The sequence below is a fragment of the Orycteropus afer genome, unplaced genomic scaffold (assembly GCF_000298275.1).
Source record: "Orycteropus afer afer isolate SDZICR_OR568_19922 unplaced genomic scaffold, OryAfe1.0 scaffold00245, whole genome shotgun sequence".
Lineage (NCBI taxonomy): Eukaryota > Metazoa > Chordata > Mammalia > Tubulidentata > Orycteropodidae > Orycteropus > Orycteropus afer.
The window spans coordinates 1,053,221-1,066,407 of record NW_006921832.1 but is presented as its reverse complement, the minus strand read 5'-3'; the positions used below and the strand labels follow the sequence as shown (position 1 = coordinate 1,066,407).

Here is a 13,187-nt window from a genome sequence, read left to right as displayed (position 1 = left end):
CCATGATTGTTCTCTACAATGAGTGTATCTACCCAGTATAAATGTTCACCTCATATGCCTATCTTTTGTTTGGCTGGAAGCCACGGGAGCAGGTTCAATTTCAGACCTAAAGGGCAGCTAGGAGCCACAGTCTCAGTGGTTCCATCAGGCTCCATCAGACCACCAAATCTGGTCCCTTTTTTTTTTTCCTAAATGATTTTTAATTTTTCTCCACATTGTTCTCCCACTCTATCCAGGATCTGCTACATAGATCCCCCTCCAAGTGCCTGACAATGGTAGCCGGGCACCATCTATTTTCTTCTGGTCTCACAGATGTATAGACTGAGGATCGCATGGTGTACCAGTCACTTGGATTAATTCTTTCATGAATCTTTGGTTTTCTTCATTCTTCTTGGCACTGGATGAGGAGAGACCCATTATTGCATCTAGATGGCCACTTGCAAGCTTTTAAGATCCCAGTTGTTACTTACCAAAGTAGGAGGTGGAACAATGTATTGTGTAGTATGTTATGCTGATTGAGTTTGATGTCCTCTGCAACTATGGTCCCAAGCCCACGGGTCCAACTACTCACTCCCTCTGGGTAGCTAGCTGTGCCCAAAAAGTTAACACAACCTTTCCCTTGTCATTGTTGTTGTTGTTATGTGCCTTTGAGTCAGACCTGACTCACAGCGACCCCTCCTTGGGTTTCCGAGGCAGTATTACTATGGAAGTAGATTGCCCCATCTTCCTCCTGAGGAGTGGCTGTTGGGTTTGAACTGCCAGCCTTCTGGTTAGCAGTCAGGTGCCTTAGGCACTACACTACCAGCTCTACTATATACCTGGGAGTTCTTACAGAACATAGCTATACACTTGTAGAAACTTTGTCTGCCAACCCTATACATGGCCATGGGCACTCTCCCCGCTGCACAGACATACCTAATTGTTCAGCCTGTCCACCCATATATCCATGTTTGCCTTCACTGACAACACGGTACTGTATGTGCAAAAGGGTTCATCTTTGTTGTCTGTACCTCCCATGTACCTCTCTATGTCTTCATCTTCCTCAATGCCACCATGTTGATCACTCACATTTGGTACATTGCCCTTCTCTTCACCCAAAGCAATACTTGTCTCTACCTATCTAACAGTGTTCCCTCCCCTCCTCTCCCACCCCTGGTAACCAATAAAGAAAATTTCCTTCCATATATAAACCTTTCTTGACTTTTTTACAATAACGGACTAATACAATATTTGTCCTTCTGTGATTGACTTATTTCACTCAGCATAATGTCTTCCAAGTTCATCCACGTTATGTGGTGTTTTGCAAATTCTACGTTATTCTTTAGGGTTGCATAGTGCTCCATTGTGTACCAAACTATGTACCATAGTTTGGTTATCCATTCTTCCAGCTGATGGACACCTAGATTGTTTCTATCTTTTGGCTGTTGTAAATAGTGCTGCGATGAACATGGGTGTGCATATGTCTGTTCTTGTCCTGGCTCTCACTTGTTCAGGATATATACCTAGTAAAGGAATGGCTGGGTCAAATTGTATTTCTAATTCTAACTTTTTAAAGAATCACCATACTGCTTTCCACAGTGGTTGTACCATTTTGCAGTCTCACCCTCAGTGTGCCTAATCTGTGATTTGTGTATGGCACCAGCCACTGATGCCCACTCACAAGCTTCCAACCTGGGCCACTGAGTAAACATCTCTAGATCTCAAAATGTGCTCAGAGTCCTAAGTCCTGACTATATGGTTCAATCAATTCTCTCTTCTTTCAAGACACCATCTCTGACTTAGTACACTTCTGCCTGTAACTGTTCCATTGATATTCTCTCTGAAAACTGGCTGACATGCTTCATTATAATTGGTCTTTAATTTTGAAGTATGTTTATCTTGTACTATTCTAACAAAGCAGGTATCTTGCCTGAACCCAGTGTAGCCCTGGGCCTACTGTAGAGGCCCAAGCATGCTGAATGACTGATGCTTCATGATGCTTCAGGAACACTGAGGATTATGTCCCTGTATCTTCTACCTGGGCTGTAGATATCTGGGAACCTAAAGACTTCTCATTATACTTTCTATAGGCAGACTCCTGCTACTCACGAGCAATTTCTGGATGTGTTAGGAGAGAGGTTAAATGGCATTCACTTCACAGAAGCAGAAACTGAGGATTCCCCCAAAGATAACTACAGCTCAAACCAGAAAATATAAATAGAATCACAGTTTCATACCAGACACAGCTAAGAGTTATAAGCTATGCATAGTTGCTACTCTCAAGGAAATATTGGATTAGATGAAACATGCAAAATTAAAAACAAACAAACTATAATGAGGTGAAAGTGCTACCAAAATTACAGATACATAGATAGGTGACAGATAGTTAAGTAGGTAGAGAAGAGAGAGAGAACAAACTGTGTGAACATGATGGAAAAGGATACCTACTTGTTCAGTCTAATTCTGAAGCTGGGCAGGCTCATGGCTAGAGTCAGGAGATCAAAGGCCAAGTCTTTCATTGAACCCTTGAGTGTGTTAAGCCTGCACCTTTCTGAAGCACCAGCTTAGATGCCTGACAGATACCAATGGTTGTTTAGGTGTTAGGTAAGCAACTGAGGCCCATCACTGGGTTTGTTAGCCCTTATTTTTCTTTGAATTGATCTCAATATCAGATACAGGGTGAGTGAGTGGGTGAGTGAGTGAATGGGTAAATGAAAGGTGTTCCAAGAAGAGTCATATTTCACACACACTTCCCATATCCTGAAAAGATCACTGGAATTAACATCCTGGGAAACTTCATTCTCATGGAAGCTCCAAACTCCTCTCTCACACACCTCATAGTCTCCTTCTTGTTTCTATTCAGCACCAACAATGTGATTCATATAGTAAAGATGAATTGATAGTGTCTCAATTCCAGAAGTGCTCTCATTTTTAAGAGCAATGATACAGAATAGCCACAGATATATTACTATAATTTTTCTTAGCATACTTCAGATACTTTAGTGGGACAACAGCACTTCCCAGATAATCTGGCCTGGAATGTTGCCCTCTCTTGTGGAAACCTTTCACTTGCTCCTCAGGCAGCCCCTCAGCAAATCCCCAGTGCTCAATCTAAAAAAAAAAAAAACCCACTGCCATCGAGTCAATTCCAACTCATAGTGACCCTATAGGACAGGATAGAACTGCCCCACAGGGTTTCCAAGGCTGTAATCTTTCTCCAATCAGACTGCCACATCTTTCTCCCTTTCAGTGGCTGGTGGGTTGGAACTGCAGACCTTGTCGGTTAGCGGCTGAGTGCTTAACCATTGTACCATGAGGGTTCCTTTCCTAGTCAACATTAATAAATAATAGCAACAGCCATAAAGTACCAGGAGTGCAAAGGAAGCCTTATAATCTGCTGCCCAGATCATCTCGAGTAAGTGAGAGTTCACAGAAGTAGTAATGCCCCCTCTTTTGTGCCTTCCAAAGCTGGCACTTCACTCTGTCTCAATCACAGGCGGAATCCTGTGCTCCCCTGTGCTCACAGATGATATATTTATCTGGACGGCTCCAGATGGCAAGAGCAGGCAACTGATTCATTTGCTTCTCCATTCCCAGCAGGCCCCCACAAGCGTTTCAGAGCTGGGGCCAGCACATAAACAGTGCCTGTCTCTCCTGAGGCTGAGGTGTTGCTTCTGATGACTCAATCTCTGCCTCAGTCAGGATGGAGCTGCAAGACTCTAAGAGCAGCTGAGATGGAGAAGTTGCCTGAAGACCCACCTAGTCCTGGGGGTGACTGCATGGAACCCCTAGCCAGTGATAGGGATGCCTGGCTCTCCCTACATCCTGCCTGTCTACCTCAGGGTACACTGGTCCCAGGGGCTTCTTCCAACAACAGCTGTGAAGGTAACCAACACTTGCAAGGACATGCACAGTTGGCTTTCAATGTTCCATGGAAAGGCAAGTAAAATGTTATTTTATTTGAATAGTCCTGAAATTATGTGATAAGGAAGGTGTTTGAGCAAGAGTACCCTCTACCTCTGCCCTCCTGGGATGAACCAAGAAGGAGATGACATGCAGCCTCGATCTCAATCCCTAGTTTCTACCCACCTTCCCCTCCTAGAATATCAGTCCTCAAGCATAACTACCAGGAGTCCCCAAGGAGACAGAGACAGAGAAGTACACAAGAGAAAGATAGGTTACTTTATCCGAAAGGTCATTCATGGCAAATTGTCCTTTTCTGGTCAGAAGTATTACCATTTGTTTACTATTTATAGTGAAGGAAAAAAGCCATCACTGGTGTAATAATGCATAAAGACAGAAAAAGCCAGAAATAACTTCTATAATCATGGAACATACAGTGAACAATAGCCCCCGTTTTAAATTTGATTTCCCGAGTACAACCTCATCAAGAAGTCCTCTCTAAGACCCCGAAACCCCACCTCACCCCCCTCTGGCAGGGGCCTTGCCTCCCTGATTGAGATGTGGGCTCACTTTATGGTGATGTCCAACTCTAACAGTGCTTAGAGAACTCCCCAGTCTCTCGAGTTGTCTAGTAATCTCACTTCCTGAGTGTGGGTTAAGTTCTCCTGGAGGAGAGGGGAAATACATCATCTGACTGTAAGGAATTGCTGTTCCTCAGACTGAGTCTCCTTTTCCCACAGCACAGGGTGAGAAGACCCAGCCTATAAAGGTGCTTAGGGGAGAAGCAAACTATTAACAAATCTGGTTTGGTGTTTTTGTTTTTGTTTTTAAGCTAGGGGTGGGTAGGGTGCTGGGGGCTCTGAACTGTTCTCTTCTTGCTATAACTTCAGGCTTTCTCAGCCTGATTACCTAGTGCAGAACTTCAAGCTCAGGTCCCTGCTTGAGACGGATGCTGGGTGGGGGAAGCAAAGCTGTTACCTGCTGAACGTCCTGCTGGAAGACACAGAGCTGCAGCCGCTGGTGGAGCCGCACCTTGCGGTGCTGCCAGATGCTCTCAAGCCGCCGCTGGTGGTGCAGCACCTCATGTACCACGTCCAGCACCTGGTGCACCGCCTTGGAGTAGTTGGCTGTGGCCGTGAGGGACTCAGAATTCCCAGGACTCAGCGGACGCTGCAGCACATCCAGCAACGCTTTGCCATCCTGGCTGACCTGCAGGAAGGAAAGCAGTGCTGCTCCAGGTCTGAGCCAGGGAGAGCCCAGGAGCCCAGAGAGTCAAAGGTGCAAGGCAGCAGGAAAGGTGCAGAGAGAGAGGAGGAGTCTGCCCCGGGATCCTGATTAGACCTGAGAACTGCAGTCGTCCCTATACTCCTGGTAACCAAGGAACATGTTAGCCAGCCAGAACTGCTCTGGTGCCCAGCTCACACCCCAGAGAGGGCAGAGTATCCTGGAGAACTGGAATCCTGTGCTCAGAAAGAATCCAGTCCATCTGTCCACAAGATGTTTAAGAAGGGGAGCTGCTTGGGCACTACCAAGTGTTTCTCTCCTCTCTTAAATTTTAGCTCCATGAGCACAGGAACTCTGTCTTTTTCACTGTCCCTCCAATACTTAGAATAATGCCTGGCATATAGTAGGAACTTCATAAATATTTTGACTGACTCACTGACTGGGCCAGGCAGAAGAATTTCATTTCAGAAATGAAATTCAGAATACGTCCCTACCATAAACTTCTTCCCCTCTTTCTTCATCTTCTTCTAACTGGCTGCAAATTTCTAGCTGTGTGATCAGAGGCAAGTTGCTTAACCTCTTTGAGCATCAGTGTCCTTATCTGTAAGATGGAGAAAATAACAGCACATACCTCCTAGAGTTGTGGTAAGAATTAAATGAGCTAATACATGCATAGTGCTTAGAATAGGGCCTGGCATGTACTAGTATCTTTATCATCATCATCCTCATTTCTTTTTCCCATCTTATTTATTTCCTTGCCATTTCCTCTTTACCCTTTTTTTCTTCCCCCTCTTCTCTGTAATGCTGTTCTGTCTACCAAAAAGCAGCAACATTCCCCATCTTTGGAGAATATGCAGAGTAAGGGAGGGACCTTTAGACTGTAGACACACCACCCACGCTCCATGGTTCTCCGACACCCTCAGTTGCTGAGGTCACTGTGGAGGACATCCCAGTCCTTCTTCTCATTTGGTTCTTGGCACTATTACTGGCACCAGTAATTCTGGACAGCAAATCATATGATTGACACCTGTAGTTCCTACAATGCTTGGAAGTATTCCCAGGAGAGAACGTATCCTTCCAATTTAGAACAGTGGTGACGGGGGACTTGATAGGAATTTGAAGACCCCACATTAATCTGGTTTAACGATGAAATCAAAGTTAGTTTAGAGTTGAAAGAGTATTCTTTTCTTATCAGACAATTGGGGAAGCAGGTATTTTCACCTTCTACCCTTATGATGATGAACAGGGGGCTGTTTGCTGGGCTTGCAGCCTTCCCTCACTCCTCCTTCAGGCCCTGAGAATCACTTGGTTGGAGGTTCAAGAACACAGACTCATTTGCTATCCTTCCTGCTTGGGGGCAACAGAAGTATTTGTAGGGCTGTGCAGTGGTTGAGAGGAGTGCTGGCGCAGAATGAGGTTGAGACAGGAGGGGAAATCTGGCTAGAGGAACATGGCCAATTTAGGTGACCATCACCTCCCACCCAATTCCACCATCCCATGCCCATGATTTATTGCCATAGAATGGAGAGAGAAAGCTTTAATGCCTTCCAGAGACATGAGTAAGGCAAATATCCTATGGGCCAACCCAGTAGAGTTCAGGGAATTTAAGCAAACTGTCTTTTGCTGCTATGCTATGTCCAGCACAGGACAATAAAAGATGGAGGGCCAAACCCTAGAAATCCAGGTCAACATGAGTTCCAGTCCTTTGCCTTACTCTCTATATATCTATAGGAAGTCAAAGACAGCCCTTTGACCACCATAGTGGGCTTTGATGAATCATCTAGGTGCCAGAATGCTACAGACTGAGAATAAATTGGGAGAAATTGTGTGTGTGTGTGTGTGTGTGTGTATAAAACTCACTGCCATCAAGTCAATTCCAACTCACAGCAATCCTATAAGACAGAGTAGAACCACCCCATAGGGTTGCCAAGACTGTAAATCTCTGCAATAGCAGACTACCTCATCTTTCTCCTGCAGAGGCTGGTGGGTTTGAACCACCAACTTTTGGATTAGCAGCTGAATGCCTTAACTACTGTGCCATGAGAGTTCTCTCTCTCTCTCTCTCTATATATATATATATACATACATACATACACATACACACACACACATCCATATACTACTTATACCCATGATATGGTGAAATATATTCATCTTGAAGGCAATCTCTATTTTTTTTTATTTTTTTATTTTACATCGAGTAAATGTAGAGATTCTTGACCCAGGGGCAGAGGGAAAGCTCTGGTATGAGGGAGAAATCCTTGGTCCACCTAGATCAGAGCTGATGAGATCAGATTCAGTTCACAAGCCCTCCTCCATGGCTCTGATAATGACAAAACCTATTACCATGTGTCAGCACTTATTACTATCAGGCACTGGGTCAAGTGTATTGCAAGCACAACTTTCACAACCATGGAAATTACCCTATGAGGCAGATGCTATTGCTTTCATTTCACAGAAAAGAAAACTGAGGCTTACAGTGGTGAGGTAACTTGCCTGAGGTCATACAGCTTATTAGAAGGGAAGCTAGGATCCAAACTCAATTTTGATTACAGCAAAAATCCTGTTTTTACCTAGAAGCCACTGGTTATCAGACTTCTATATGTATCACACTCACTTGGGTTCATAGAAAAACATAGGTTCTAGACCTCATTTCTTGATATTCTGAGTCAATCTTGGGTGCAGCCCAGGCATCTGCACCTTTAACAAGCATCTCAGGTGGGTGTGATGCATGTGGTCCAGAAGCCCACTTCAAGAACCACTGCCTTAACTGACCTTTTCCCAGAGGAAACTCATAGGCCAGATGGCAATCCACTTTTTCTTCCTCAGCCAGCTCAGAGTTGCTTCCTTAACAGCCTATTTTGCCCTCATCAGCTTTTTACCCCTTAGTTCCCCTCCCTCAGAATTCATGCCATTAGTGAACCTACTCACTTGTTTATGTCCATGAAGATGCACCTATATGGCCTTTTCCTTTAAAGAAACATAAAGACTTTTTTTCCCTTCTTAATTTTGCACTACCCTCCTCCCTCCACTGGCCATTGAATTTTCAGAAGAGTCTTGTAGTTTCTCACATCTGTGGCAATTTCTTACTCCTGCGAACAGTTATCTCTCCCATGTGTTTTCCTCTAGACCTTTTAGTGAGAAAATTAATATTTTTTGATGAGTTGCTCCATAAAAGAGGTGCCAGGGCTAGTGTGTATATACCTGTTCACCAACCAGAAAGCAATCTCTAGAGGGGTATAACCTTATTTTCTTTTATTCCTAATCCCCAGAGGAGGAAAGAGTTCAGATCTTCACATCTGTGTGTGTGCATGTGTGTGTTTGTGTATGTGCACACAATCACCAAGTTTGTACCAACTGATGGCTCTTTTTTTTTTTTTGCTTTCTAGCTGGAGACACCATCATTCATAGGCCAAGGACACTAAAGATATCTATAAAGGGAGAAAAATAGCCTCTTCTCCTTAGTTTAACCCAGACTATGTCAAAGGGTACAGGCCAGTGGTCACACCACCCTCCCATTTGCACACATGCCCAAGACACCTGGTTGCTCTGCTTGATTCTCACCTCTGTATAGGCCTGGGTCACTTGCTCATACAAGGTTTGGTGATGATGGATCGCCAGCTCCAAGTCCTGCATCTCAGATGGCAGGCCACCTTCACTGCACATCTTGCACCAGGCATCCACTCCCGATAGGAACTGGAAGGAGATGTGGGTGAGTCAGCATGGGAGTACTGGGTAAGTGGGTCACCTAAAGCAGAGAGGCTCAGATACTTTGGGGAGAAACACTGGGGTCTCTGGAAGCCTTCAGAAGCAAGTTTGTTGTTTAATTCTATAAACACTAACCCCAAGTAAGAAGTCAGATGTAGGCACCTATTTAGGAAGTGTGGTTTTCACAAACCAAGATTACTATTATGAACCTGCTGGGGGTAGGAGTTATCTGGTTGTTCAACAGGTTACACCCACACATTGACTATCAAGTGCTGGTGTAGAGACAGCTCATTGTGATGCATGCAGCTCCTCCCGTGTGCCTGTGGTTGTGCACAGGGCAAGAAGCTCTTGTGGACACTTGTGTGTACATTGAGTTGTGAAAAGGAGCCAAAAAGTACTTCACAGAACCATTAGGAGCCCCTGGGAACTTCCAGATAGCCATAGGTAAAAGAGATTAACTTCAACAGAACTCCCAACGTTGGATCAGTCTCCTTAGGGATAAGAGGGGGTAGTGGCAGCATGTGCTGTGTGTAAAGCAGTGGCTCCTGAAGTATGATACATCGATATGAGCCTTACAGACACAAAATTATTTAAAAATTAAAATTACCAACTGTGGAAGACTATGGGTCTCCATGCACAAAAGATGAGCTAACTAAAACTATTCAGGTTTATTGACTGGAAAAATATACCTTTCAAATGCAAATAATTCTTCACTCAAGAATCTGAAATGGTTCTGTCTGTGATTCTTCTCGCCTGGGTGCACAGCTTCATTTAAATTAATTGCCTAAATATCTTTTTATCCCATTTGCTAAAAAAGCCCATATGAGGACAATAAAAAGCTGCCTAAACAAATGCCTAAAATTTAGCTTTGAATGAGTCCCCCCAGCTAAAAAGAAACATAGTTTATGAATTTCCCTGAAGGACTGGTAGTACTTGAAGAAATCAGATTAAAAAACAGATAACAAATAAAATTTCTTCTGATCCAAACCAATCCAGACAGAAAACATCAGAAGGTGACACCTTTAGTTACTCTCAGTTCTGGCACTGCCTTTTCTTCTGCATTTGCTTGAGTTCTAGTCTTTGTGTCACTTTCAAGTTTTCAGTCCTTGGCCTGCTGGCTGTTGTGGTTGGTTTTCTATTCTGCATTATTATTTTTTTAAAAATCACATTAGAACATCTCTTAGCAATTGTGGAAAAAGTGCTGGTGCTAGCTTGTATCAGATTGCATATGCTTACTGACATCTCAGAAGTTTCTTTACCCCATCAATAATCTGAAAGCAACTTGACATTCATATGTCAATTGGTCAACTGTCCGGGGAGCACCTCTTCAAGGCCCTTGGATTTCTCTGTAATACTCTAACAGGAACCCCACAGCAGATGCCACCAAATGGTCAGCTAAGGGAGAAAGAGACAGAGATGGGGAAGCATGGAGTGTTCCTTGCCAACGAGTACAAACCTGGAATAAAGAAGGCAAGTGATAGGGTTAGGGAGAGAACCCTATCACTTAGTCAGTTAGATTAGAAATCAATATCCTCATCTTCCTATAAATGAGTCAGTCACTATCAGTCACTACCACTGTCATCCTTGAAAAAAAAAGAACACATACATACACACACAGATACACACACATGGCTAGATATCTCTCAATGTGTGGGCTGTACATGAGAATCTTTGGAAAGTTCCCAGGTGGAAAAAGGCACAGATGGAATAAATACAAAGATACTAGACTATGTAGTCCACCACTCATATTTCAGTTTGTCCTACTGTGGTGGCTTAAGCATTTCTGTGAGGCTAGAGACTATGCCACTGATATTTCACATACCAGCAGGGTCACCCATGGTGGACAGGTTTCACCAGAGCTTCCAGACTAAGACATACTAAAAATAAGGAAGGAGCCATCCACTTCTCAAACAATTGGCCAGTGAAAACCTTATGATTACTAGTGAAACACTGTCTGATATATTACTAGAAAACATTACCAATAGCCCAGAAACACTGTCCAATACAGTGCCAGAAGATGAGGCCCTCAGGTTGGCAGCACTCAAAATATGACTGGGGAAGAGCTGCCTCCTCAGAGTAGAGTCGACCTTAATGACGTGGTTGAAGTAAAGCTTTCGGGACCTCCATTTGCTGATGTGGCACAACTCAAAATGGGAAAAAAAAAACAGCTGCAACTATCCATTAATAATCGGAACATGGGATGCATGAAGTATGAATCTAGGAAAACTGGAAGTTGTCAAAAATGAAATGGAATGCATAAAGATCCATATCCTAAGCATTAGAGAGCAGAAATGGACTGGTTTTGGCCATTCTGAATCAGATAACCACATAATCTACTATGCCAGGAATGACAAATTGAAGAGGAATAGAGTGGCATTCATCTTCACAAAGAATGTTTCAAGATCTATCCTGAAGTGCAAGGCTGTCAGTGATAGGATAATATCCATACACCTATAAGGAAAACCAGTTAATCATATAATTATTGAAATTTACGTACCAATCACCATAGATGAGGAAAATGAAGATTTTTACCAACTTCTGCAGTGTGAAATTGACCAAACATGCAATCAAGATGTGTTCACCATTACTGGTGACTGGAATACAAAAGTTGGAAATGAAGAAGAATCACCAGTAGCTAGAGAATACAGCCTTGCTGATAGAAATGATGCTGAAGGTCGTATGATAGAATTTTGCAAGACCAACAACTTATTCTTGTAAATACCCTTTTTCAACAACATAAATGGCAGCTATGCACATGGACTTCACTGGATGGTATACACAGGAATCAGATTGACTACAACTGTGGAAAGAGGCAACGGAGAATCTCAGTACCTGCAGCCAAAACAAGGCTAGGAGCTAACTGTGGAATAGACCATCAACTGCTGATATGCAAGTTCAAGTTGAAGTTGAAGACAATTAAAAGAAGTCCACAAAAGCCAAAATATGACCTTGATTATAAAAACCAAACTTACTGCCATCAAGTTGGATCCAACTCATAGCGACCCCTTTGGGTTTCTGAGGCAGTATCACTACAGAAGTAGATTGCCCAACCTTCCTTCTGACAAGTGGCTGGTGGGTTTGAACCGCCAGTCTTCTGGTTAGCAGTCAAATGCCTTAGGCACTATGCCACTAGAGCTCCCAAACTTGATTATATCCCTCCTGAAATTAGAGACCATCTCAAGAATAGATTTGACTCACTGAACACCAACAACCAAAAACCAGATGAATCGTGGGATGGCATCAAGAACATCATCCATGAAGAAAGTAAAAGTTCATTAAAAAGACAAAAAAAGGAAGAAAAGACCAAAATGGATGTCAGAAGAGACTCTGAAACTTGCTCTTGAATGAAGAGTAGCTAAAGCAAATGAAAGAAAGGACAAGATAAAAGAGTTGAACAGAAGATTTCAAAGAGCAGCTCAAGAAGACAAAGTCAATTATTATAATGAAATGTGTGAAGACCTACAGTTAGAAAACCAAAAGGGAAGAAAACTCTCAGCATTTCTCAAGCTGAAAGAACTGAAGAAAAAATTCAAGACTCAAGTTGTAATACTGAAAGGTTCTATGGACAAAATATTGAACAAAGCAGGAAACATGAAAAGAAGATGGAAGGAATACACAGAATCACTATACCAAAAAGAATTGGTCAATGTTCATCCATTTCAGGAGGTGGCATATGACCAAGAACTGATGGTATTTAAGGAAGAAGTTGAAGCAGCATTGAAAAAATTGGCAAAAAACAAGGTTTCTGGAATTTCCACTGAGAAGTTTCAACAAATGGATGCCACACTGAAGGCACTTACTCTTCTATGCCAAGAAATTTGGAAGACAGCTACCTGGCCAATTGACTGGAAAAGATCCATATTTGTATACATTCCAAAGAAAGGTGAATGCACAAGAATGTGGAAATTATTGAACAACATCATTAATATCACATGCACATAAAAGCTTGCTGAAGATAATTCAAAAATGGTTGCAACAATTTGTTGACAGGGAACTTCCAGAAATGCAAGCTGGATTCAGAAGAGGACGTGGAATGAAGGATATTATTGCTGATGTCAGATGGATCTTGGCTGAAAGTGATACCAGAAATATGTTTATCTGTGTTTTGTTGACTGCAAAAACATTTGACTGTGTGGATCATAACAAATTATGGATATCACTGAGAAGAATGTGAATTCCAAAACATATAATTGCACTCATGAGGAACCTATACATAGACCAGGAGGCTGTTGTTCAAACAGAACAAGGGGATACTGTATAGTTTAAAATCAGGATGGGAGTGTTGCTCTTGTTGTTATGTGTCATCCATTCGGACCTGACTCATAGCGACCCCTCCTTGGGTTTCCAAGGAGGTATCAATACAGAAGTAGATT

General features: G+C 42.9%; 1 protein-coding gene across 1 annotated transcript in view; it reads right to left on the bottom strand.

Moving 5' to 3' along the window:
* Positions 1–13,187, bottom strand: part of KALRN (kalirin RhoGEF kinase) — a 1,074,930-nt gene that overhangs the window by 569,076 nt on the left and 492,667 nt on the right. The window contains exons 8-9 of the mRNA XM_042782122.1: positions 8,671–8,802; positions 4,861–5,091 (exon numbers count right to left, since the gene is read on the bottom strand). Coding sequence (XP_042638056.1) covers positions 4,861–5,091; positions 8,671–8,802 — 363 coding nt within the window. The remainder of the gene's footprint in view (positions 1–4,860; positions 5,092–8,670; positions 8,803–13,187) is intronic.